The sequence below is a fragment of the Urocitellus parryii genome, chromosome 3, assembly GCF_045843805.1.
Source record: "Urocitellus parryii isolate mUroPar1 chromosome 3, mUroPar1.hap1, whole genome shotgun sequence".
Classification (NCBI taxonomy): domain Eukaryota; kingdom Metazoa; phylum Chordata; class Mammalia; order Rodentia; family Sciuridae; genus Urocitellus; species Urocitellus parryii.
In genome coordinates, this window is record NC_135533.1 from 116,753,605 (window position 1) to 116,779,304 (window position 25,700).

At 37.3% G+C, this 25,700-nt stretch overlaps 2 protein-coding genes across 3 annotated transcripts in view; one reads left to right on the forward strand and one right to left on the reverse strand.

Annotated features, from left to right (window-relative positions):
* Morc2 (MORC family CW-type zinc finger 2) overlaps window positions 1-10,009 on the reverse strand; it is a 38,334-nt gene extending 28,325 nt beyond the window's left edge. For both annotated transcript variants that reach the window (XM_026408929.2, XM_026408928.2), the window contains exons 1-2: window positions 8,782-10,009; window positions 2,222-2,275 (exon numbers count right to left, since the gene is read on the reverse strand). In XM_026408929.2, coding sequence (XP_026264714.2) covers window positions 2,222-2,275; window positions 8,782-8,849 — 122 coding nt within the window. In that variant the 5' untranslated portion in view covers window positions 8,850-10,009. The remainder of the gene's footprint in view (window positions 1-2,221; window positions 2,276-8,781) is intronic.
* A 290-nt stretch (window positions 10,010-10,299) lies between these two features.
* Window positions 10,300-20,009, forward strand: LOC113196816 (taurine up-regulated 1 protein; the record flags this gene model as incomplete). Its single annotated transcript, XM_077796448.1, has 3 exons — window positions 10,300-12,668; window positions 13,939-14,693; window positions 16,387-20,009. A coding segment is annotated over one exon (468 nt), but the record flags the coding sequence as incomplete, so codon positions are not given.
* Window positions 20,010-25,700: the final 5,691 nt, after the last annotated feature.

Genomic DNA, 25,700 nt, shown 5'->3' on the forward strand with positions numbered 1-25,700 from the left:
CAAAATCAAAAGGGAAAAAAAGAGAAAAGAAAAAAAAAGATCCAAATGAGAATATAAAATATCAATCAGCAAAAAAAACTCCACATATAGTTAAAGCTTTACTTTCACATTTGGCAACAAAATTTTCCTTATGCATCTGTGAAACACTTCAGAATCTTCAAATTAAAATGTATCCAGAGCCTGGATACATTTTTTAAATAGTAATTTCTTGGTGAAAATATCTAAAGAATCATTAAGAACATTTCCCTTTACACATTAAGAAATGACTCTCAAATGTGTTTTTCACTTACATGACTATAATCATAAAAAAGACATTCTAAGAATGTCTTATTTTTCCTTCTTATTGAATTTTTAAAAAATAAAAACTCTATAAGCAAAATAAGTAAAACTCAGAAGGTTAAGTGTTGTATGTTTTCTCTCATATGTGGAAACTAGAGAAAAAAGGAAAAGAAAGGCTAGGGAGAGGATCCATTAAAACCAAAGGGAGACTGACAGAGGAAATGGAAAGGAGAGGGAATGATGCTAGGAAGTACACTGTTCAAATTACATTGTTATATTGTGTGCATGTATGAATATGTAATATCAAATCCTATCATTATATTCAAATATTATGTACTAATAAAAAATGGGAATGAAAAAAAAGGGAAAACTATAATCTCAAGACCAGTGAAAATTTGTATACATACACAAAACGTATATATACACTGCAGTCAGAAAACCAATCCCGAGTTCATAATTTTATCCTCCCTGACTTGAAAGGAAGTTGGGACATCTCGACTCCAACTCATACAAATTCAGCCATTAATGAAGGCTCCTAAAAAAACTTGGAAATAATTTAGTCCAATCTGCCAACCACAAGCAAGGAAACCGAGACACAGTTCACTGGTTTTAAATGCACAAAATCCACACAGCACTGGGGCAGTAGCTCAGTGAAGGTGCACACTTGGCATGAGTTCAAGTCCACACAGCTCTCATATATCCATTCTCAATAATATATAAAAAAAATTAAATTTGAGATTGGCAAAATGTGTGCCTGAATGAGTAAATATTTCCACGAATTTCTATTTTACCATATGGTACTCAAAAAAGCTGCCTGCCTCAGCACACCATGGTCTTGCTAAGTTAACAAGCAGGAAATTAAAACAAATTCCATTAAGAAACATTGAGTCAATCAAAATTAAAATAAAGTTTTCTGATAGAATACAGTGTTATCTAGCACAACTCCATAAACAACCCAGTTAACAGCAACAAGTAATACTAGTACAGGTTAACTGTACACTGGAAACTACAAGCAAGTTCACTAACTGGAGATACATTTAGAACTATTTCTGTGGACAACTCTTACTCTTCTTTTCCTTCATTACTCACCAACACTGGTCAATAAATAATGCCTCTGAATTTTCCATTTGCATTCAAGAATAAGGCTACTTGATACTATAACATTTTGTTTTGTCAGAAAATATTATGTTATTTTTCATAACAATTATAAAATTATTGATTTGGACTAGGATCTCTGTCTATGAATAAACCCAAACTTCTATTCAGTCTTAGAGTTAGGATTCCATCACTCAAGAACTCAGCAAAAAACAGTGTTGAAGAGTGTTTCCTTCTAAGAACGGAAGACATTTTGATAAATAGGAGTCCCCTTATAATAAAACATACGTCTGGAAAAGACACAAAACTCTTACATAGTTTTAAAGATATTAAGTGGCAGAGTGAATTAAAATCACAGCTTATCTGAACAATGAATTTTGACTCCTAAATTTTTATTTTAATTCCTTGCTTTTCACAATTATCTTGCTCTAATACACAAGGGACAATGGTCTGGGAGGCAATAAGTTGACTATTTCTAGGCTAGAACACAAAGAGCAATGAATGAATTTAATCAAGAAACAAGGTGAAAGCATCAATTAGTGTGCTGTTAAAAGTACTTTAAAAAAATTTTTAATTTTTTTAAGTTGTAGTTGGACACAGTACCTTTATTTTTATTTATTTATTTTAACGTGGTGCTGAGAATTGAACCCAGTGCCTCACATATGCTAGGCAAGCACTCAATCACTGAGCTACAATCCCAGACCTTAAAAGTACTTTTTTTAGAACTCATCTTAGGAGATGTAACTATTACAGAAATGTTTTCCTCCAAAGTCTCCAGAGAGCAAAAGCCACAGTACCCCCAAAAGTTTCCACTCCAAGGGGACTCATATGTTAGAAGACTACATACCTTGCATTATCAACCAGTTCAGCAAGAGCACCAAACAAGAATTCATGAGTGGTTCTGAAAAGATAAATAGTCAATACAAGAATTATAAGTTGAACTGACTCCTGATAAGTCAAGATTATAAAATATTTAATTTTTTAAGGAAAAAAATCTAAAATTTCCATTTGCTTTATTGATTTACACACCTGAAATATAACTTCTCCACAACTCAAGCCTTTCTAGAGCTAATTCCACCTAATGTGTTATTCAGTCCCACCTACTAAGAAATATTTATTCTTCCTATTTTGAATTGAGAAACCCACTCTAAGCATTAAAAGGTTCCTATATGTAATAACTGCTAAAAGCAGTAATACTCTACTTAGAAAAATGTCTGTTTTTTTCATTGCCTTAACCTCCTGTTAGTTTTTGCATATCTTACCGGAAAATTTAGGCATATCATTTATGCAGGGATACCTTTACTGAGTTCTGAATTAACTTGGTAGTTGCATATTTACCCAACCCAAACTTTCAGCACCCTCCTAAAGGAAACAACCACTAGCTCCCTCCTTGAAGGGGTTAACTCTACCAGGGTCCCTGGGAGACCACATGAGGTTCTTGTCCAACTAGAAGCAATTGTTCAAGAGGGTCTTGAATTTCTTTCTTTAAAGTGGACAAAGCTGTATTTTTAGCCAAAATTTGAGAAAGTCAGGATCAATGTCATTCTCTCTCTTTCAAAAAGAATATTTTTGCTTATAAATTGCATAAAAGCAATAAGTTTCCTTTTTTTTTTTTACTGGTTGATGACACAAAGGTATTGATAAAGTAAACTAACAAGTTATTCATTGAGCATGCTTAATTTACATGTTAATTTGTGCCATTTACCATAATAGTTCTAAATAGATATGAAAGTAATGTATGTCCATATAGAACCACCTAGAAAAACCACATGATTTTTAAAGAAAGTACAAAATCAACCCAAAAAATTCATTACCATCATCAATTGTTAACAAATACCCCAAATACCCAAATTATTCCTGCAGGCTTCTTTTTTTTTTTTTTTTTGGCATGAAAAGTTTCAGCCAAATTTTCAGAGTGAAAATTTCTAAAAACTTAGAATCAAAATTAGATAACCATCATTCAAAATCACTAGTCACTTACCATATTGTTTCAAACAAACTGTAAAACATTAATGTATAAGATAAACACTCATAACTGAACTGTACAGGAACACTGGGTCTTCCTCAAGTAACTCATTTTTACAAATGTGAATTCTGAATTAAATAAAACTACTGGCTTCTGGAATTTAAGAACTACTTTACCCCATGAGATCAGTGAATATCTCAGTTGCTAATCCAAAGGATGGACCAATAATACATCGTAATAAGATATAGAAATTTTATCACCAATTCACCTAAGAAAATAGAGCTCAATTTCTTCTGGCTAAAATCCACCTCTTTATTATTTTACATGAAAGAACCAAGTTTCTAAAAGAAAACTTACCTAAATCATATCTTTAATTATTAAAAATATTTTAATCTTTAAGAGTACCGCTTTAAATTCTTCAAATTATGAATTAGATAAACAAAAAAATCATTCTGTATACTCTACAAAAGAAATAGGGAGAAAGGTGCTGGAAAATTAAGGTAATGCAAATTAAAAGTGAATTTAAACCAGGCACAGTGGTATATAACTATAATCCCAGCTATTCAGGGGGCTGAAGCAGGAGGATCAAAAGTTCAAGGCCAGCCTGGGCAAAATTAGCAAGAACCTGTTTCAAAATAAAATAAAAAAGGCTAGAGATTTAACTTGGTGATAGAGTACTTGCCTACTTTCCCTAACAAGTAAATTAGTTTTTTATACTATTAATTTTTTCAACTTTAAAGATTGCTATACAAAAACATAAAATAACCAATTCTATTGCAATATTTCTCATTTCAACATGAATGTGTACTTTAACATAAGTCAGGGAATCTCAGAAACACAGTTGCAGGGTAGTTGGGGGGGGGACTGGAAAAACAACTATATAAGACAACAATTTGTACCAGAATGCATTAAACTCTGGGGGGGGAAAAAAGAAGAATGCTGAATAGAAATTATCGGAAAAACTAATAGACAAAGAAACCAAAAATAAAAATAGCAACTATATTTCAGCAATATATATTTCTGACTGTTTCACATGGAAATGAGACATTTAGACTCTAATAAGCAGATCTTAAAAGGGCAAACACAAAGCATCTCTATCTAAATTTTCACTGTTTCTGTACAAAGTTAGAAACATGCCTTGTACATTTAGAACCTAACAAAAAAATTCCAAATAGTCTTCGTTGTTCTACATAGCATCAATGCCATTCTATAAACAAATATTTCAGATAAGTTATTTTTTAAAACATAGTTAAGGGATATTTTTGTGATGGCAATACACATCACAAAACGAGCCTTTTGTGATAACTCATGGTAACATCAAAGACAATGCTCAGAATCTTCTCTAGAACTCCAAATGATTAATAGTGGATCTTCCAGATGTTACACTCAGAATTATATTTCTTAAAATCATAGAAATAAAAAAACATACCAACAAGTTCCCTCTTTCCCAAATAATATTTCAAAGGTACACTCATTGCTAGCTAGCACTGATGCAGAATGGATAAGTAGCAAAAGAAAATATTTTCTTCACAGAGCTAAAGATCCTTTGGCATGTAAAGCAAAAAAGAGCAACCATTTGGAAAAAGACATTTTAAAAATAAATTCTTCTGCTTTTAACTGATCGTGGCTTTTATACCGCTCATGCCACAATAAAAAGTTTTCTAGCACAGCATTTCTACCAACAAATTCACATGTATGTAAGCTTATTATGTAAGGAAAATAGTCTTCTTGTTTATGATGTCTAAATTTAAAGCACTAGATTACCCACAAGTGCAACACTCAGGGGGTAGTTACTGCCGAGTTCTTGGACATATTGACAATATTTAATTGCAGAAAATAAAGCTGAGAATTCTGGAGCAACCATTTTACACTCAAATGGCTTTAATATATTTAGAGGGTAAACCTACGTTTCAACTGGCTCTAAGTCATAAGAAATTCAAGTCTCTGAAGGTTCCCCTATATTCACTTCACATATAGATAAAACAACCCAGAAATATCATAACCAAAGTAAGTTATTAAATGTACCAACAAGAATAGACACAAAAAGTAACCATCTTACACTTAAGCATCTAATTCTATTAGACCACTTATAAGTATGGCAAACCAAGTGACTTAAGATACACATCTCATGTTAAAGGGACGTCATTATCACTATATCAGAAATAGCAGTCACAAAACTCACTACTAAAAAAAACTCTAACACGGGCTGGGGTTGTGGCTCAGCAGTAGAGGGCTCGCCTAGCATGTGCGAAGCTCTGGGTTCTATCCTCCACACTGCATAAAAATAAAATAAAGGTACTGTGTCCAACTACAACTAAATAAACAAAATATTTAACAAGAAAAAAAACACTAACAGCATAAAATGTCTTTAATGTAAAAATCTTTAAGATATCATCATATAAAAAATACCCAATATTAAAAGAAAATAGACTTTCAGGCTATCATGAGAATTTCCCAGACCACCTTTTGTCCTTAACATTGATGCAAACAAAGAATATCTTCTAACAGTTACCACAGGACATAATACAAAAAAAAAAACAAAAAAAAAAAAAACTTGACACATTTAGTCTCCAACAAATTCTGAAGAATTTACTAAGAATTTATCTGCATTATGACTAACACCAAACAGCAAGTTGCTGCACTGACCAACTGTTTGTTTACATAAAGCTAATATAAAAAGAATAATCACCACTTAATGTTTACCATATACAATGGATGAGCTAAGAACTTCATAAACTTTAGCATACTCTTCATATACACTACCAGATTATCTCCCACTTGTGGATGAAGAACCCAAGGTTCAAGAAGTTAATTTGCTCAGGGACACAGCAAGAAAGAAATCAAACCTACGGTTGGTTGGCTTCCAAGCCATCTTTTCACTAAACCACAATGATTTTACACCATTCTAGCCTAGGGTGTAAGCAAAGCACAATTTTTTCATAATTAACAATATGGCAATATTATAAATGTCAGACATTCTAGAATATTTTAAGATCTTAACAGAGCAAAGAAGGTGGTTCATAAGACCAATCTCTCCTTCTTCAAAGTTGACTTATTGAACCACTTAATACATCAAGAGTAATGTCACATGGTGTGAAAATTCAAAATTTTCAATTTCCTCTAAAAATGAACTTCCAATCAAGCCATCAAGATGAAGATCTCTCTTCAAGTTAGCTACAAACAAAAGGCTTAATGTTGGTCTTCTAGGATCCATTCATTCTTTTGGTAGGACTAGTGAAAAGTCTAACAAAGTAGACTACCTAGTCCTATCACAGTAGAACAAATTTGAAGGTCAGAGCTGTGATCCAGATTAGAAATTCCAGAGCTTTCAAAACAATTTTCCAAGCGTCTGTTAAAGCAAGTGGGTGGTTCTGCTTCAACATGGGTAAATAAAATTAACAGAAAATTCTTCAACATCACTTTATAAACAACTTAAATTTGCTTGTTTGCCTTGGCACTGACCACCTATTGCTTTTTGTGGTTGTTTTTTGGTTTTGTTTTTTGGGGGTATAGGGAATTGAACCCAGGGGCACTTAATCATTGAGCTACATCCTCAGCCCTTTTTATATTTTTATTTTAGAAACAGGGTCTCACTAAGTTGCTTAGGGCCTAATTTGCTTAGTCTGGTTTTAAACTCACAATCCTCCTGCTTCAGCCTCCCCAGCTGCTAGGATTACAGGCATGTGCAACCATGCCCAGCTTCAGGTATTGTTAATAAACTTCAAAACAAAATAAGAAAGGGGGGGGGTTAAATATAATCCTCAAATTAGAGACTCAAATGACATACATTAAATTTGAAGACTTTTAAAGTAAGAAGTGAATCTTTGTTTTTTAGACAATAGGCATTTGAAAGTAAAACAGAAGCAGCACTGCCTAATGGTTAAAAGCACTAAAGCACTGTAGTCAATAAATCTTTTATGTCTTAAACCCTGGCACCTTTAATCTGCCAATTAGCAATTGTGTAACTGTTAGCATGTAATTTAATCTGAGTCTCAGTTTCCTCAAACGCAAAACAAAAATAATCCTTATCCTGCAGGTCTACTTTACAGATTAGACAAAGCTTAAAAGTTACTGGCATAAAGCAATTAACTGTTGTTAACTATTATTATTATTATATTGCATAGTCTTTGGTTAAGCTGGAACCCAAACTTCTGAAGTCCAGTTCATGGTCTTCCAAGATTATCATAAAATCTATAATTCCAAACTTGCCCTATCACTCCAAAACTCAAAACTGAGACAGCCATTTATCCAACAATCACCCATGAACATCCTAGTGGCCTTCACCTACTTGTTCTTAATATGGCAGGTCAAATAAAAAGGCCATTGAAGGTTTTGCCCAAGGCTCTACTGGAACTTTTCATAATGATTTCATCTAACTAGGTTCCAGATTTATCATTTGTAAATGTGAGAATTTGAGTAGATGGCCTCTGTGGTACCTTCTCTAAAATGATATTCAATAAAAAGCTTCCTAAACAAAACCAAATCACACCCTCAGCGCTTGGCAAATCACTTCATTCTTCAGAAAAAAAAAATTTATTTCCTTGATCAGAAAAATAGCAAAAATATTGCAGACATTATGGGATCACAAATAATACTGACTTTTCCACAAAAGACTAAAATTCACTGTACTACTTACTATTGGATCACTGAAGTCTACACTCTCAATTCTAAAGGTGGTTCTTAATTGGGAACCATTCATTTAGCTGTTCAAAACCTCCTCTCCAGGTACTAAAATGGTAGAATACTTACCTTCTAACAGGTAATATATGAAAATGCTAAAGTAGTTTTGATCCCCCTGGGTAATTTCAGAGAGACTGGGTTTACCCTAAAATATTCTATACCAAATTGGAGTGATTGTAACTTGTGAACTCAAGAACCACGAACACAGTTGTTTTGTGATTTACCACATTTGGGGAAAAGATTATCTAAATCAATGAAAACAAGTTGCCATTTCCTGCTGAACTTATACAAACTGTATTGTATGTAGGAATCAATCTCCCAAGAAGCTAAAGACAATCATTTGCTGAAAAAAAAAAAAAATCTTCTCATCAGTTGTCTCTTATATGTTTTTGTCTTCTTGTTAGAAAGGAAACATTTGTTATAAACCCAACTTTTTAAGCCGTTGTCACTAAAAGTTGAGTTGATGCTAAAATAATTCAACTTTTGGCGATCCAAAGAGGAGTACTTGATGGATTCCTATTAAACACTCAATACATTGACTCCGAATAACTAGTTTGTATTAGAAAAATTTGATCCCATAAGTGAAAATCAGATTCTTCTGGATTAGCAAGAAATATTTCACTGATCTCAGTTCTTCAACAGAGCTCAAGACATCCTATGATACATCCCAGAGTGAAAAAGCAAAAATTTCTGGGGAAAGGATTTCCATATTAGTAGCAAGGAGTTATTGGTGACCTCAGTGGCACCTATAGAATACTTACGAATTTGTGTGTAGATATTCAAATGTTAGCTGAGCTCGATTCAGACTGCTATAATTTGTGAAAGCCATAACTGCAATGGGGTCTCCAGTCTTTTACCCAAGGAGAAATATATATAATGGAGCAGATTTTCCAGGATTCCGTCCAGTTAAGATTAAGTCTGTGCTCCTTAATGACAGTTGAAACAAGTTACCTAGTATCTATCCAATATATATTCAGATTTTTTAAACAGAAATTGATCTCAAATCTGTTTTAATCTTCTCGATGACTATGATGTAATATTTTGGAAAAAACTACGTCATAAACCTGCAGTCCTAAAGAACTTTCAGAGTTAAGTTTCGATAATTCAGACAATCCGAGTGCAAATTGGATTGGTCCAGAAGTAGACAGTCCTTGAGTTGGCGGTTTGTCACTGCTTCATCTTCCAAGTCTTCGCGTTCTTCGAGGCTTTTTTTTATTTTTTGTTCCCCTAAATTTCCTTTACTAATCCGGAAATTTACCAATCCGGAAATTTACCCACTTCTGTCATAAAAGTGAACATTCACCCATGTCTTCGCCACCAGGGATGCCAGTCTTTATATAGGCCCTAGGCTGGAGACCGCGACGTCGATGTTGTACATATGGCGTTAGCTTTACCACTTCCCAACTGAAAGAGCTGCTAGGCACAGACTGCGATTTCTTTTTTCAAAACCCGACCAAACCTAGCTTGCGGCCCCGCCCCAATCTCCACAGGGTGGGGTCAAACTACCTCACACTGGCCCACTGAAACGCCTCACAATTAACCCGCCCAAATCACCTCAGGCGGCCGCGCCCCTCCCCCACTCCCCTCAGCGGCCTCAGCCCCTCAATCCCTTCCCGGGCCTCGGTCCTGCGGCCGCCTCCTCACGAAGAGGAGTTAGTCTCAGTTTTCAAGGCCCGGATCGAGGGCAGTGGCAAGCGCACCACCCGATCGGGCGTTGCCTGGAGCTCGCAGCTGCCTTTGTCCCTCCCCGCGGAACTGGAACCCAACAACCGCAGCGCGCTCTTGGAACCATGTGCTGCCTCCGCCTCCGCCGCCTCCGCCGCCGCCGCCCGCGCGCCGCGCAGGATAAGATGACAGGACTCAGAGCCACGAAATTCAGCGTTTAGGGCTTTTCTGCCGCCTCCGCTACAGCCACCACAGCCACTGCTTTGTCTCCGCTAGCGTTTACAGCCCCGGCCACCTCGCGCACTACCCGACGCCCCAAGCCCCCGAGGCCTCCGCGGCCCATTCCGCCAATCACAAAGCAGCAGGTTCTCCCGCCCCCGCCCTGATACCCCGCCTCCTGATTGGCGGGCAGCGTGCCCCCACGTGACCGGATCTTGGTTGGCCGTCCCGCCCCTGTCACGTGAGAGAGCGCTCCTCTCTTCCTGCTTTCTTGACCCTCTCCGCCATTTAAAGAAACAGTACCGGGGGCGGGCCGAGCGACGCAGCCGGGACGGTAGCTGCAGAGCGGACCGGAGGAGCCATCTTGTCTCATCGCCGGGGAGTCAGGCCCCTAACTCGAAGAAGCCCTGGCGCGCCCTCCCCCCCTCCCCGGTCTGGTAGGGCGAAGGAGCGGGCGCGCGGTCGATCGAGCGATCGGTTGGCGGCTCTTTCTCCTGCTCTGGCATCCAGCTCTTGGGGCGCAGGCCCGGCCGCCGCGGCGCGCGCCCGGTGGCCGTTGGCGCTCGCGCCGCGTCTTTCTTCTTGTACGCAGAACTCGGGCGGCGGCCTATGCGTTTGCGATTCGACGAGGAGTCGTCCGGGTGGTCGGTGGCGGCGGGCAACTCCTCCGCCCCGCTCCCGGGGAGGCGGCGGCAGCGGCGGGATTTGGCGCGGCCGGGGAGGCGGGGGTGGCCGGGGCCGGCCTGGAGGCCTGGCGCCACCCTTCCGGGCCTGCAAGAACCCAGTTGGGGGGACAGGAGGGAGCTGGAGGATGGTTGGTGGTGGGCTTTCTACTTTGCCTTTTCCTCCTCATGCCGCCTTAGTGAGATGCGGGATCTCTGGCAGCAGCTCCGGGGTGGGGATACGAGCCCTGGAGTAGAAGAGCTGGGTTTGCTTCCGGGCCTATCCACCAGCTGGCCGAGTGACCTTAGGCAAATCACTCTGTAATTTGTCTGCGCCTCAGTTTCCTCCTCTGCCTGTCGTTGTATGTGGGGTTGAAAGCGCTTTGTAAACTATAAGGCGTTGGTATACGTAAAAGATGAATATTGTAATGTTTTTTGAATTGTAAGAAAACAACAATTACCCATTTGTGGGATTTTGAACCTGGGAACCTTAGATTGGAGTTGGAGATCCCTAAAACTCCCAGATACTGTATGCAGAAAATTTGTGGGAACATGCATTTGTAAGGAATGGTAATCCACAGCTGGCAAGTTTTCAGAGGGTCCTGTGACCCAGAAGAGTTAAGATCGATTCCTGTATGCCACTTCCTTTATGCCACGGGGAGGAAACTGAGGCCTAGATGTCATTTGGGATCCTTTACTACCAATTTGAAGCCCCCCGTTTGAGTCCCTGGGATATGTGAGCTGTTTCTATGGATATTGGGGGTAACGATAAGCCCTGCTGGCTTCTGTTCTGAATACTTTCTTTTCGCCATGGGGTGCCTGAAGGATGGCTGATGTATATGGTACATGGTACAATGGCACCCAATGTAAAGCAGCTACAATTAAGGGTGGATGTGTTCTGTAATATCAAGCATATTTAATCTTTGGCCCAGAAGTTCTTTGTTTTTTGCTGTTTATACTGGTGTCTGACTACCTTTCTTTCTTTGACCATTTTGCTATGTTTCACTTGCTCCTATTTTGTGTCCCTAGTTTGTGTGTTTGGTAGTGAATAGGCTTATTTTTAAATGGTGCTGCCATGCCCAGCTAATTAATGGTGCACATGGATTTTTAGCAAGCAGGCTCACTGGAACAGGCATGGAATTCCTGAAGATGTTTTGGGTTTTTTCTTTATTTGAAGGCTAACATGCTCTGAAAAGTTCTGTTAAAACTCCTGCTGAACCTCAAAAATCAGATTTGGTAGCGATTTGAAACTTTCCTGGCCTGCCATGTATTCTATTGGTTATAAGTGTGATAACGAGGCAGCCAAAATGCCATTTTTTGTTTCTTTGTTAATTGTCAGCTGCTTTTATCAAATTCCAGTCTGTTATCCAGCAAACACTAAAAATGTTTGAACAGTTGGATTTCAAACATTTTAACTTTGTGGAGTGGTGCTTACCAAGTGGTACAGCTCTAAGCAAGTGAACATGAACACTTTTAAGTGTAGTTTGTCCGATTAGATGTTAGCCAGTTCTGCTGTTTCATTCAAATGTCTGAAAAAAAAAATCAGTTGACTGTTCCTTTACCTAAAGGGCAGAGACAAATGATTCACTCCCAGAAAAAATGACTTTTTTTGAAGAAAACTGTGTTGGTCTTTAGCTCTTTTGTAATTAAGTCTGGATGTACCTCAAAAGAATCTTTAGACTGTGGTGATAAGAGGCTTTCCTCCAGAGAAAGGAGGAGAAAAACAACTGGAACTCAAAGCTTGAAATTCTGTAACAAAACATGAGATGTCCAGGATTGGAGGTTGAAAAGGTTTTGCTACAGTGTCCTGCAATCATTGAAGCAGATAACTTTTAGTAGCTGCAGCCATGGACTCCAGATTTTCAAGAACTGGACCTGCAACCCAGAAGAGCTTGTCAGGATGTGGCAGGAATTCTGGAGGTAGTTTTTTTGGTTTGGTTTGTTTTGTTCTGTTTTTAATCTGGGGACTGTTGACCTTGCTGTGAGAAAAGAGGCAACTGAGCAAGCACTGCCACCAGCAATGTTTATGGGAATTAGAAGACCTGAGTTTCTCTTCAGAACTTCTGTGCAAACTGATAACACTCCATCCAAAGTGGATTACGGTACTTGACATTTTCCAAAATGCCCTATTTCACCATCTCTGCACTTTTGTTCATACTCTCTTCTCTACACTGGAAATGCCCTTCTCTTTCTTTACCTGTCAGAATTTTGCTATTTCCTCAGCATCCAGCTCACTCTCCTCCCCATGAATCTCTTAACTTTAACCAGGTTGTTAACCTTTAAACATAACATATTATTATATCTTTCATCTCTCTTTGTATGCAAATTCTTGTAGTTATTTGCATGCATTTGTTCTCTTTCTAGATAGCAAATCCTTTGAAAAGGACCTTGTTTTATGCACCTACATACCACTACCTCTGATGAAGCATTTATTACAAAGGAAGACTTTAGAGAACAGGCTGTCTCAGAATCAGTTGAGTGTGTGCTTAATCACTGTTTAATAACTAAAATTTTTCTTGATTAGAAGAAAAGTCACTAAATATTCTAGGCCCATTTCTATCTTTATTTCATGTTTTATTTTTTAATTCTAATTTTTTTGACGAGAGTACTGGGGATTGAAACGGGGGGGGGGGTTACATCCCCAGTCTTTTTATTTTGAGATAGAGTCTCCTTAAGTTTCTGAGGCTGTCCTTAAATTTGTGGTTCTTCTGCCTTAGCCTCCTAAGTTGCTGGGCTTAGCTTATAGACATGCACCACCTTACCAGTTTAATTCTAAATTTTAAAAGATATACGAAGCCCTCGGGCATAAAGAGCAATTGATATGTTGAAGGGAATTTTTTTATACAGAAGCGGGCAAGAACTGAGGTCTTACTCTCTCCTACTCAAAATGTTTAAAGTTAGGGCAGCTTTTTAAAGGAGATGATTTAAAAAGGAGGAAGGGAGAAAGGCAATATGGTTTCTTTTTTGTATATAAATTTTAAATTCACTATGTGCCACTTGCATAGCCACTTCCTTCTCTCTAGCAACTGAGCTCAGCAGCTGGAATACAATCAAATTACTGCCCCAAAATATGGGTCTTGGGGCAATTGCTTTTTGTTGCATCTCAGTTCCTTCTGAGAAGGCAGGAGGTCTTTGCCAAAGAAGTCTTTCAGTTCTTATTAGTAATTGCTAATCAGACCTTTGTGTTTTCCTTTTGGATTTGCTCTCCTCACTCACACCAGTTTATCATCTGTCAGCCTCTAAGCCAGGCTGGTCAAGAATTAGTATCTATCAGGCAGCTGTGCTACTAGCAGACTCTCCCCAGTCTTAGAATTCTGTATTTATAGTCCCATGCATTTGTTATCTTACTTGTTTTATCCCTGCCCCTTCTAGTCCTGTGCCTCCTGATTGCTGAGTGTTCACCTGGACCTTCTGACCACCTTCCTTCTGCTAGACCATCAGCCTACAGACCTGGTACCTGGATTTTTGCTCATGGTGATTCCTGCCACTTTACTACTGAAGAAGGCATCATTCCAGTGGACACTGTGACCCAAGAGGCATTCATCCATCATGATGTGGCCTTTACCTCCACTCCTTTCCTGTTGTACCCAGAGTCAGCACAGCCCTTTATAGTGTAGTCAAGAGTCCTGAAGCCAAATGGCTGAAGCTATTTTAACACAAAGGCCCAGTTTTTTTCCATGAGTGTACATTTCATTTCTTCAGTTAAAGCCTTCAGAGAGACACAATAAAGTTGGACCAGGGGATTTGTAATTGTCAACTATGTCAGAAGAAAGGAAACATCTCTTTGAGAACAGCATTAGACCATGCCCCCCCCAATCTCAAATGATTGAAGTTCATGAACTAACTATCTTGATGGAATCCCATCAAGGTCACTGGACCCTGTTCTTTTTTCTACGTCAAAACTGTAGTAGCCTACTGAATGAGAAAGTAGATACTCTGACCCATTGGGATCAAAAGAAGGCACAGTGAATTCCTTATAGCATCTTCTTTGGGATTACTCAGGAACCAGAACTCTTCACAAAACATAAGAAATTCTACTAAGGAATCCCTTTACCTAATGGCATCTCACAAGACTACAGTCAGACTCAAGAGAAGGCCTCTTGATACATCAAGATAGCACCTATATGGTAATCCCCTGTTTACCTAGCACTTTACGGTTTCAAAGCACTTTTACATTTATTTCAATAATCAAAATAACACAATAATGTATCCCTTTTTTAAATGAGGGAACCCGAATTTAAGAGGTAAAGCAGTTAACCAAGGTGACTCAGCTACAAAGTGATAGAGGCCAAGCCTTCTGACTCCCAGTCCAGTATTGTCCTTGGCATTAACTTACCCACAGTGTTATAATGGCTGGAGATAGGGAATTCTAAAAGTTTTCAGCTTGATCTGGTGACCCCTTGAGGATATTTTATGTATAATCATGTGATTGGTACACCTAGATCAGAATTACACGGCAGCATCCCTAGGGTAGAGAAGCAAACTGTCTATGGTGGTAGACTGTCCAGTCAAAAAAAGCATGTTTTCATCAGTAACAAGATTGCCCAATGTGAAACAAAGCAACTTATAGCTCTTCAGTCCATTTTTTATGATCTTCTCAAGAAGATCATAAAAAATGGCCTAATTGGTTAGGAATCTTGTTCATATCATGTCTTTTTGTTGTGTAATACTAATAGACACAGGGAACTTATTTATAGTCCTCTGTCCCCAAATTAATATTTACAATATGAGCAATTTTTTTCCCTCTGTATATGGTAGATGAGTATCTCGTAGAACTTCTAATTCTGTAAGATGTATCCCTTCCTACAATGCAGTGTAAAATATTAAAGGAGCTCCATTTAACTCTTTTGCCCATTATGTCCTGAGTTTAATCAAATAGGATTTTGTTTTATTTTGTTTTTTTGGCAGCATTCCTTTTAATGGAATGAAAAATTGCTTTAGAGCAGTATAACCAGGGCTTCCTGATTACCAACAAATTGGCCTAGAGACCCGTAATAAACATAGTATCTTTTGAAAACCTTATTCTCATACCTTGTCTTTTTATTTTTCCCAACATTGAGCTTCTTAACACTCAAATACCCAGTCCTTTTTATTTTTCATTCTGACACAGTCTCACTAAGTTGCCAAGGCTGACCTCAAATTTGCTCTTATCCTTCCTTAGCCTCCCAAGTCACTGGCATTACAGGTGTGTACCATAGCACCTGGCTCTCATTAACTGAATTAGTATGTCTATCATCTGAGGATCCCATATGTTGATCATTACCTTTGTTTTTTGTTAAGGAATCCTTTAGAATATTTGTGGGACTATAAGGTTGGGGAATGGGAGAAAGTTAATTCTGCCTCCCAAAACTGAGTTTCATGACATTTAGTATACTTCTCCCTAAAATTGTACTATAAACTTTGTTGCATCTCAGGTGAGTGAGGAGGTTGGGAAACGGACAGGAGGAAGAGACAAGAAAAGGAGAAGTGATAAGAGGAAATATTTTCTTAGAATTTGAGTTGTGGCTCATAGAGGTGTTAGCAGTGCTTAAAGAAAAGTCATCGAGCCACCAGCTTCTTGAAGTTACATTTACAAACAGATGGATGCATTTTGCATGTATATTTAAAAGCCCCACTGCTATTGCAACTAAGAATCATAGTCTTCTTCTCTGGTAGTCATAAGCCTGGCTTTAGGTATCAATTTGTAGGAGACTTGATCTTTAATTTCATCAACCTGTAAGGGGTCCATATGAAGGAAAGAATGAATAGAAAAAATCTTGTCTTACCATAGACTTTGCTTACCTAGTTTCTGGTTTCTGTGACCTATTTTTTGTATTTCAGCATTTTGTGAACAGCTTATTCTTAGATCATTGGTTTTCCAAAGACTTGTGGCCATGAAGTCCTTTGAATGAAAATATGGAAGCCCAGAGTAAAAGTGAAGCTGCTCTAAATGAAGTAGTGAAGCAGAAGTGGGGGTCTGCAACCTGCCATAACCATCATCCTTTACCACCATGGTGACATCAAAAGAGACTTCCTGCAACATGTAGAATTCTTCAGAGCAAAGTTTGAAAACTACTGCCCCAGATGACGTGTTTGAGCTGAGTGGCATTCTAATCTTTTGTGTACCTTCTCTCAATGTGGTCCATATTCAGTTGATGCTGAACATTCTTATGAATATTTACTGCAGACTTAGGAATATGCAAGAAATGACGAAGTGCAAGAAATGCCTTTGCCCCCCAGAATGGTCATGTGGGCTGAAAATAGTGTCAAATGAACCTTCATTAATAGCCCTCCATCCCAGATGGGCTTAAAATCACTCCTGGAATTGGATAGACCCAGAGAGCAACTAATATGCACCCTATACTGACAAATCCCACTTACCAACCTTCTTAAACACCAGATGTACTACTGGTACTGAAGTACATGAATGATATCTTAGACCTTCCTTGGATACATGAAAAACCTACAGGTTGATACTGAAACTGATTCCTCATTGAGACCATCTTAAACCAACTTGTGCATTTGATCTCTCATCATTAACCATGGTACTATACTTCGTATGCAAGGGATAACTAACTATGAAAGCAGAATCCAAATATTGGCAGCATTTCCCAAAGGGGCTCAGTACCTGGTTATCATTCATCTTTTCAAACTACAAATCACTATATGACTCAACCAGTGGTAGTTTACACTGCTCCTTGGTTTATATTCAATTAACCGTTATTTCCAGGACAAGTGAGCCTTTAAAAAAGTTGGGGTTTTTGTTTAATTTTAATTTTCTCCATCACTTGGCATATCTGCTTGTTCTACAAAATTAATATGAATACTAGTCTCTAGCTACATGTAACAGCTGATCTTCAAGACAATCTTTGGACATCCCTTCTCATGTGATTTTAAATGAAGCCATTTGGAAAATTTTTCTTATAGCCAGTGAGAAATGTTCTTGTAATATGAATCTTTTGTGCCTGGTACCATCAACTATATATGCTAGTGATAGTTAAACATAGGCCCTTTGATCAGACCATGGTAGCCAACTCGCTGGGCTACATTTTTGTCAGACTGATATGGAAAAAAAAATACAAATACAGCAGCAAAGGATTTTAATACTTAAAACTTTTGTCCTCGTGGATCTTAAATCACATCTGTCTCAATACTGCTGTTTTATACCAATTAAAAGTGGTTGGCTTTATTCCTTTCTGTGAGATACTGTTAGTCATTAGGACAATTTATTTCTGTAATAAGGATTCAATTCTTGAATTCCCAAATCATATCAAATGAAGAGACTTCGATTTGTGTCCTGAGAAAAATCTCATCCTTTACTGCACAATTTAAGGGCTGGCCATCCTCAGCCACTTTAACAAATGTACACATTCAATGCTGGAAATGTTTTCTTTATGTCCTTGTTTCCTAGCCTCTAGATTAATCGTGATTATGTGATTCATTCTACAAATCATCAAACAAGACTTAGTCCTGTTGCTGTAGACTGCTTACCCTCAGCACATTAAATCTGGATGACTATTCTGCTTATATATACAGCTTTTATATCTTCAAGATCACTTTTTCTGCTGTCTTCAGATTGTCAAGTTGTCAGATTTTTCCCCCCTGTGCTTTTCCTGTACCTTTCAGAAAAAGACATTTATCTACACTGCCAGTTATTCCCTCTGATCCTATCATACTCAATCAAAATGAAGGGTTTAATATGAAAGTGATCATCTGCTCAAGAGTCAAATGTATCCTGTGCTTAAGAATTGGTAATTAAGAAGGCAAAAAGCCCAAAACTTAAACCCAGGAGTTTGCCTACTATCTCCACACCTCAAATCTTATCCAAATCTTTCAAGAGTGCCATCCAACCAGTCTGAGGCCTTGACTTGCTTGTAAGGTGACTCTCAGAGATGAGCTCAGTTACAGAAGATGAAGACTTGATTACCAAAGAAAGTAGGGCCAACTTTGACAAACCTGGCTCTACTGACCCTGCTGCTCCCAGATATAGTGTAAACTGATAAACAGACCCTCAGGTCTAGATTGGATATGGCCTTTGAGCTGGCTGTTCTTGGGCAAATGAACAGGAAAATGAGAGCCGCTATACCTGACTAGCCCTTTAAGATCAGAAAATGGTATTCAGAGTAAACCCTGTAGAATAATTCTGAAGTACCCAGGGCAAAAACTAATTTATAGAACATTTATTAATCCGCCACATTATATCCTGTCTTTTGGTATGGCTGGTCCTGTTGAAGTTGCCCTGCTTGTCAATTTACCTGTCTCAACTCTTAACCTGCCTTTTTTAACATGTTTCTGCAATCAGACTGAGAAGACAATAGCCAATTTCAGCATATCTTGTGCCCAATTCCATCAAGGATTTCTGAATGGAAGCAGCCCATACTTCACCCCAAAAGGACTTAATGTTCACAACAGGAAAGGATCATGCTGCACACTCCTAGTGGTGAGTAAGCTACACTTGACCATTTTTGGCACCTGGGACCTCTTCTGCCAGATTCGGAAGGGAAAAGTGCAGCAGATGGAAAGCAAATCCATTTCTCTCTTCTGCAGCAACAGAAATGAGTCTGGTTCACCAGTACTCATAGGAATGTACCAGTTCAACTTGGCAAAAGACTTAAAGGAACACGAGAAAAGTTTTCCACTGAACTTAATAATTTATCACAGACTCATATAGCGTTGCAAAACTACTTGCCAATAGGAACGTAGTGGTCCTACTTCATGTCACGAAGATAATGGGACTCTCAGACTCAGCTGAGTTTGCTTGTATTGAAACTCTGGTATCATCCAAAGTACCCTATTGGACATAAATTACTATTCCATTCAAATGGATTATAGACTTCCTGAGGACAGGAAAACCATCCCTCATGGTTATTTTTAAAACAATTTTATTACCAGTGAAGAAACAATGCCAGCATTCAAATTCATAAGCAGAGATCAAGTTTTTTCAATATCTGGTCGTATCCTGAACATCATTTGTTTTTGATTGCCCAGCATCCATTCCATCTCATTGTAGCAATTTCATGATATTTCTTGAAACCCTATCTTCCTATTTGCAGTCCATGTGATTTGGATAGTGTGAGCCTTGGGCTTCAGGGGTATACATGTAATTCAGACCTCATCAATCAACAAAATCCATGTCCTTGATCATAGCTATTGGTTCAGGAATGGTTGTTTGGCTCAAGTTGGTCTATTGTTAACCCTAGGAGTTTTACTGAATTGTGAAGAAGTTTTCTTTATGGAGGTGCTTTAGCTTTGTAGAATGAAAAACTCAAACCAATAAGGCCTATCACGACATTGCATGAGCCACTCTGAGAATGAAGCCAGTGCAAAGGAAAACAGCCAGAGATGGAGAGACTTGAGTCCTGATGACAGCATTTGTGCCCCTGGATCCAACTGTGCCTGAAGCTAGTATATCCCCTGGACTTTGCAGTTATGTGAACCAATAAATACCCTTTTTGCTTATGTTACTTTGAGTTGGGTTTCTATTACTTGAAAGTGAGTCCAGACTAATACAGTACTTATACAAACATTGAAACTTGAAAGGTCCAAGGCTTTATTAAACTAAGGTTTATAGCCTCACTGACATTTTCTGAAGTTAAAGAAATGAGACAAGGACTGAGAGGATATTTAAGTTACTACAGAAGGATAAAAATTACATGGTAGAAAATAGAACACCTAAATGTCCATCAGTAAAGGATTGGTTACATAAAATACAGTTAAACCACATAAGAAAATCTGTTAAAATGATCAAGGCACATTTGTTGGGAATGGACATAGAAAAATGGCCATGATATATTAAGTGAAACAAGTTATTGATAGAAAAATATATAGTGTGAACTCATTTGTATATGCTTATATTTGTAAATGCATAGAAGTCTATTAATGGCTTTCTTTGAACAGTAGATTACACGAGAGTTAACTTTACACATTTCTGTATTTGAATATTTTACACTGCCACATTACTTTTTAAACTTTATTTAAAAAATAAAGAATTTTTAAAAATTTAGTGCTTACTGTTTGACCTTGGCAAGTTACTTAACACTGAGCCTGTTTTTTCAAATGATTAAAAATGCCCACCTTTATAAAAGTGAACATTAAGATACATATTTTTATGTATTGCTATACTTCTCATTGAGAAACTTAGAGCTTGGTAATTATTACTTTTTAATTTGTTATATTTAATTGTCACTTTTTTTTTAGTAGATCTCAATGTTTCCAAAGCAGCTAAGAGTAGAGTGGTATATAAATCTGATTATGTCACTTCTCTGTTTAAAACCTTTGAATGGTTCCCCCATATCAGAACTTTATAGTGTTCTTCAAAGATTATTCCAGTTCTTAAGTGATGTTAACCTTATTAAGACCCCCTACTGCAGTATCTATATTAGGCAGAGAGAGGGAAGTAAGCCACCTTTTTTTAAAACCTGAGATGCTCATATATCACTGCACTCAAGGTCAGTAATGACCTTTTGACTGCTAAATCCATTACATAACTCATATAACCTGAACTTGCAGCAGTACAAACAACTCCCACCAGCATCTCAAAATGTGCTGTGACATTTTCCATTTTCTTCCCAATTTCCTGGTAACTGCTTCATTGTAATTTCTTTCCTTTTCTCCAACACATTAATATTGGTGTAATGGACAACCATTGCTTTGGCCTGCTCAAAATCACTTTGTTTATTTCAATGATAAAACCCCACTCTTCCTTTGAAAAGCTACTTCCCATTTTAGTATGAGTATAGCAAATTACCCTCTAAGATTTGAGCAGACCAAACTTGTACTTCTACCAGGACTTTGGATCTTCAAAAGAAGAAATGCAAAATGATAGGAATTTAGTAGTTCTGATGATAGTGTCTCAGAGAATACATTGATGTAAGATACCCAAAGAGCCCTGATTCCTGTTCTCAAGTCTTAATTATCCAGATCTGCCTGATTGTAGACTTTTATTTATGTATGAGCTCTTTTTGTCAGACAAAATATTTTTGATTGTTTATAACCAAATAAATGAATAATTACAAAAATTGTTAATAGAGTAAAATGACAGGCTTCAGACCCTCCTGAATATATATGGAGGATCTCAAATTGATTATTGCACTAAGCAATAAATCTTTCTCTATTCCCAGGGGCTTGAGTAGGGAAGTCCATAGTGGCAAAACAGCTAGTAAAAGAATTCCTTCTTATCATTTGGATTCATACGCCTAATGAGGGCAGAATTTGGAAACCCAGGTAGCTGTTGACAATAAAAATAAATTTTAAGTGAATAAAGAAAGCCAAAACCATAGGACATGAATGGTTACTTAGATTTCGTTGGATAATTAAAATGAAGAGACTAGAATAACCCCAAACCCAGAAACTTTTTAGGAAAAGAATAAAATCCAGGGTCTTTCTCTGTCCAGGATGAATAAATGCCTTCGTGCTTAAGTCCAAACTAGCACTTAAAAGATCATTTCCCCAAATTGCTAAAGTACAATGCTAGTTGAGTTTGTAAGATATTAAGATTTCTTGTGACAGAAAAGAGTGTTGATCTGAATCTGGGAGGACTCAAATTCCAAACCTCCAGATATCTCAGAAATTAAAGTTTGGTTCATCCCATTTATCAAATATCTTTGGAGGGAAAAAAAAATTTATATGTATGTATGTACACACACACGAGATAAATACCAGATACAGTTTTGTGTCTATAACTACATCACACCCAACAAACACTATTGATAGAAAAGTGTGAATTCATTTTAAAATGCATGGGGTTTTTTGGGGGGAGGACTTTTTTGTTCTGTGTTTGGAGGGTTTTTCCCCCACTCAAAAATCTGTTCATGTATTCCCTTTGTTGGTAAATTATACCACCTTCCACCTGTTTCTCAGGCCAGATTGCAACAGTTACTCTTGATTCTTCCCTTTCTTTCACCCTGAACCTCACTATTAGTCATTACATTCTCTTGATATTCTCATAGAAGATGTTTTCTCAAAAACATCTATCACTCTTGTTCAAAGGAGCATTATCTGTTGCTGGGGCTATATGCCTTTTTAGTGGTCTCATTGCCTTTAGTGTCCTGGTACAATCTGTTCTTTCCAAAGCAGCTAAGAGCAGAGTGGTACATAAATCTGATTATGTCACTTCTCTGTTTAAAACCTTTGAATGGTTCCCCCATGGCTTCAGAATAGAATCTAAACTTTATTCTTATTTCCAAGGCTTTTTTTTTTTTTTTAAGTTTGGCTGTGACTCCCAAACTCAAGGGTTCTGACTCTGATTTGAGATACTTCTGAAACTTCATCTTTTCCTGCTTCAAACAGGGACAGCTCAGTTTTGCGTATTGGAATTTATTGTAATATTTCATTTGAAAAAGAAAGGTTCCAGTTTGTTTTTTTCTTTTTTAAAAAAAAGGTCAGAGAGAAGGTTCCATTAAAAGAAAAAAATTGAAAACTCTTATAATTCAAAACAGTCCAATAAGCTATTGCAGCACGCGCAGGCGCACTCTCCCTGGCTCGCGCTCTTTTTTTTTTTTTTTTTTGGTGCTTGGAATTGAACCCAGGGCCTTGTGCGTGCAAAGCAAGCACCGTACCATTTGAGCTATATCCCCAGCCCTTCTTCCATATCTCTTACCATGAAGTTTTATAAGTTAAATTTGATGTGTTTAATTATAGAGATGCCTAGAGAGCACCCAAATCCCAACATGTAAGATTCCTAACATAAAAATAAATAGCAGTAGGACTACAAATTTATATGTTAAGATGAAATATTGGAATATTTAGGAAGCTATATTCTTATGAGAGATCATCGTAAAACAATCTAGAAACCATAAAAGTAATTGCAAAACAAAACTGTAACAAAACTATAAAAATATACAAAACAAAACTGTAAAAGATACATGATGGATTGGAGGAATATTTCCAATAGAAGTGACAGATTCAGAATTAATACCCTTAATGCACAGAGAATTCCTATAAGTTGATAACTACAATAATGCAGTCATTTTCACATAACAGCAGGGATAACATTCTGAAAAATGTGTTGATAGGCAGTTTTGTCATGAATATCAGAATGTGCTTAGACAACTAAGAAAAGACCTATGATGCCACTAGACTGTATTTTACGGGACCACTCTGGTATATGCTATTAGTTGTTGATTGAAGCATTGGTGAGCTCTACATGCCTGTAATCATTAACTGTATTTAATACTTGCTCTGCTAGGTATTGTTTCAGACACTTTTTAAACATTACCTCTTTTAATCCTCACAATTTACTCTAGAGGATAAGTAATGCTTTCTCTGTTTCACAGCTAAATAAACAGGCTCAGACGAATAAAGTAACTTGCCTGTGTCACACAATAGATGATAGGGCTGTGAGTCCCAAACTCAAAAGTGTTCTCTCTGTGCTTTGAATCATGTTCTTCTGCATTTCTATAAGCATATGAAAGAGGATCAAAGTGGTCCATGAGATGTAAATCAAAACAAGGTACCATTTGTGATATCAATCGAATGGCAAAATTTATCAGCACTGACGTACATACAGTGCTGGCAAAATTAGTATATATGAAAACTTTTGTACATTGTTGATGGGAATGTGTATTGTTCCAATCTTTTTAAAAGGTTATTTGACTATCAATTAGACTTGAAAATATACACTTTTTAACCCAGCACTCCTACTTTGAAGACTACCACAGAACTAAAAGTTCCAAGATACAAGGATATCATACAGGAAGTTTACTGCAACGTGGCCTGTGGTGCAGAAAACTGGAAAATATTTGAAAGTCTATCAAAGGGGAATGGCCCAATCAGTTATAGAACAGCTATGTATACTCTGGAGTGGTTAAAGTGAATGAAGTCACATCTCCAGCTGTTAATCTGTGGTATACCAGTTTATGATGTATTTCTTAAGCAAAAAGAAAATTAGAAAATGTGTATCATGATAACATGCATTTTATGAAAACAAAAGCCTACAAATGTGCCTAGGTGAATAAAAGAAAAATGGAAGAGCATCAGGTTAAAATTGAAGGATTTGGAGAAACTCAGTACTTAATATATATTGTAGTTGGAAGCACATTTTTTTTCCTTTCAAGAAAAAGTTTACTGAGTTATAAAAAATAATTTAAATATAATTTAAAAGCAATGAGTTGCTAATAAATTTTTCAAATTAGAATATGCTAATAGAAGAACAATAATCAAAAAAAGGGGGACCACAAAGAGTAATGAAGTCTTTTATATTCAGAGTTACCTTTTGAAGATTCTTGGATTCCAGGTGACTAGTCTTCAACCTTTGGATAGGATGCTACCTACAACGGAGGAAGGGCTGATCATTAGTGTGCCATATCCTTGCATTGTCTCCCTGTATCTCTTGTTTCTCAAGTTGAATACATTTCCCAGCATCTTTGCCACTTAGATATAACCCACTGTATTGGGATATTCCAAAGACAGAATCAGTAGGAGATATATATATAGATATATATATAGTTATATATAGATAGATATATCTGATAGGAGGTAGATATAGATAGATAAAATATAGGTATATGAGATTTATTAGGGGAATTGGCCCATGTGATTATAGAGGAGAAAAAGTCCATATGCAAGAGAAAGACCTGGGGTTGAGGTTGTGGCTCAGCAGTATAGTGCTCACCTAGCACGTACGAGGTCCTGGGTTTGATCCTCAGCACCACACAAAAATAAATAAAAGTATTGTGTCCAACTACAACTAAAAGAAATAAATATTTTTTTAAAGACCTGGAATACCAGTCACATGGCTGGTATTCCACATACACTAAAAAAAAAAAAAAAAAAAAAAAAACAATGTTTTACCAGTTTTCTAGGTATTCCGTAATCCAGTCCATTGATACTTAAAATCAACCATCATACCCACTGATTAAATTTTAGCCTAAGGTTGTAACTCAGTGGTAGAGCACTTGCCTACTATATGTGAGGCACTAGGTTTGATCCTCAGCACCATATAAAAATAAATAAAAGTATTGTGTCCATCTACAACTAAAAAATATAATTTAGCCTGAGATATGAATAATTCTGGAACTTGTGCTTAATAAAGTGTGTACCTATCACCTACTTCTTACTCTACCCTGTTGGCTAAAATGTGGACTTGATGGCTGGAAGTTGAGTGTGTCACTATTGGACCACTGAGGAAAAGGACTATATAAGAATGATGACAGAGC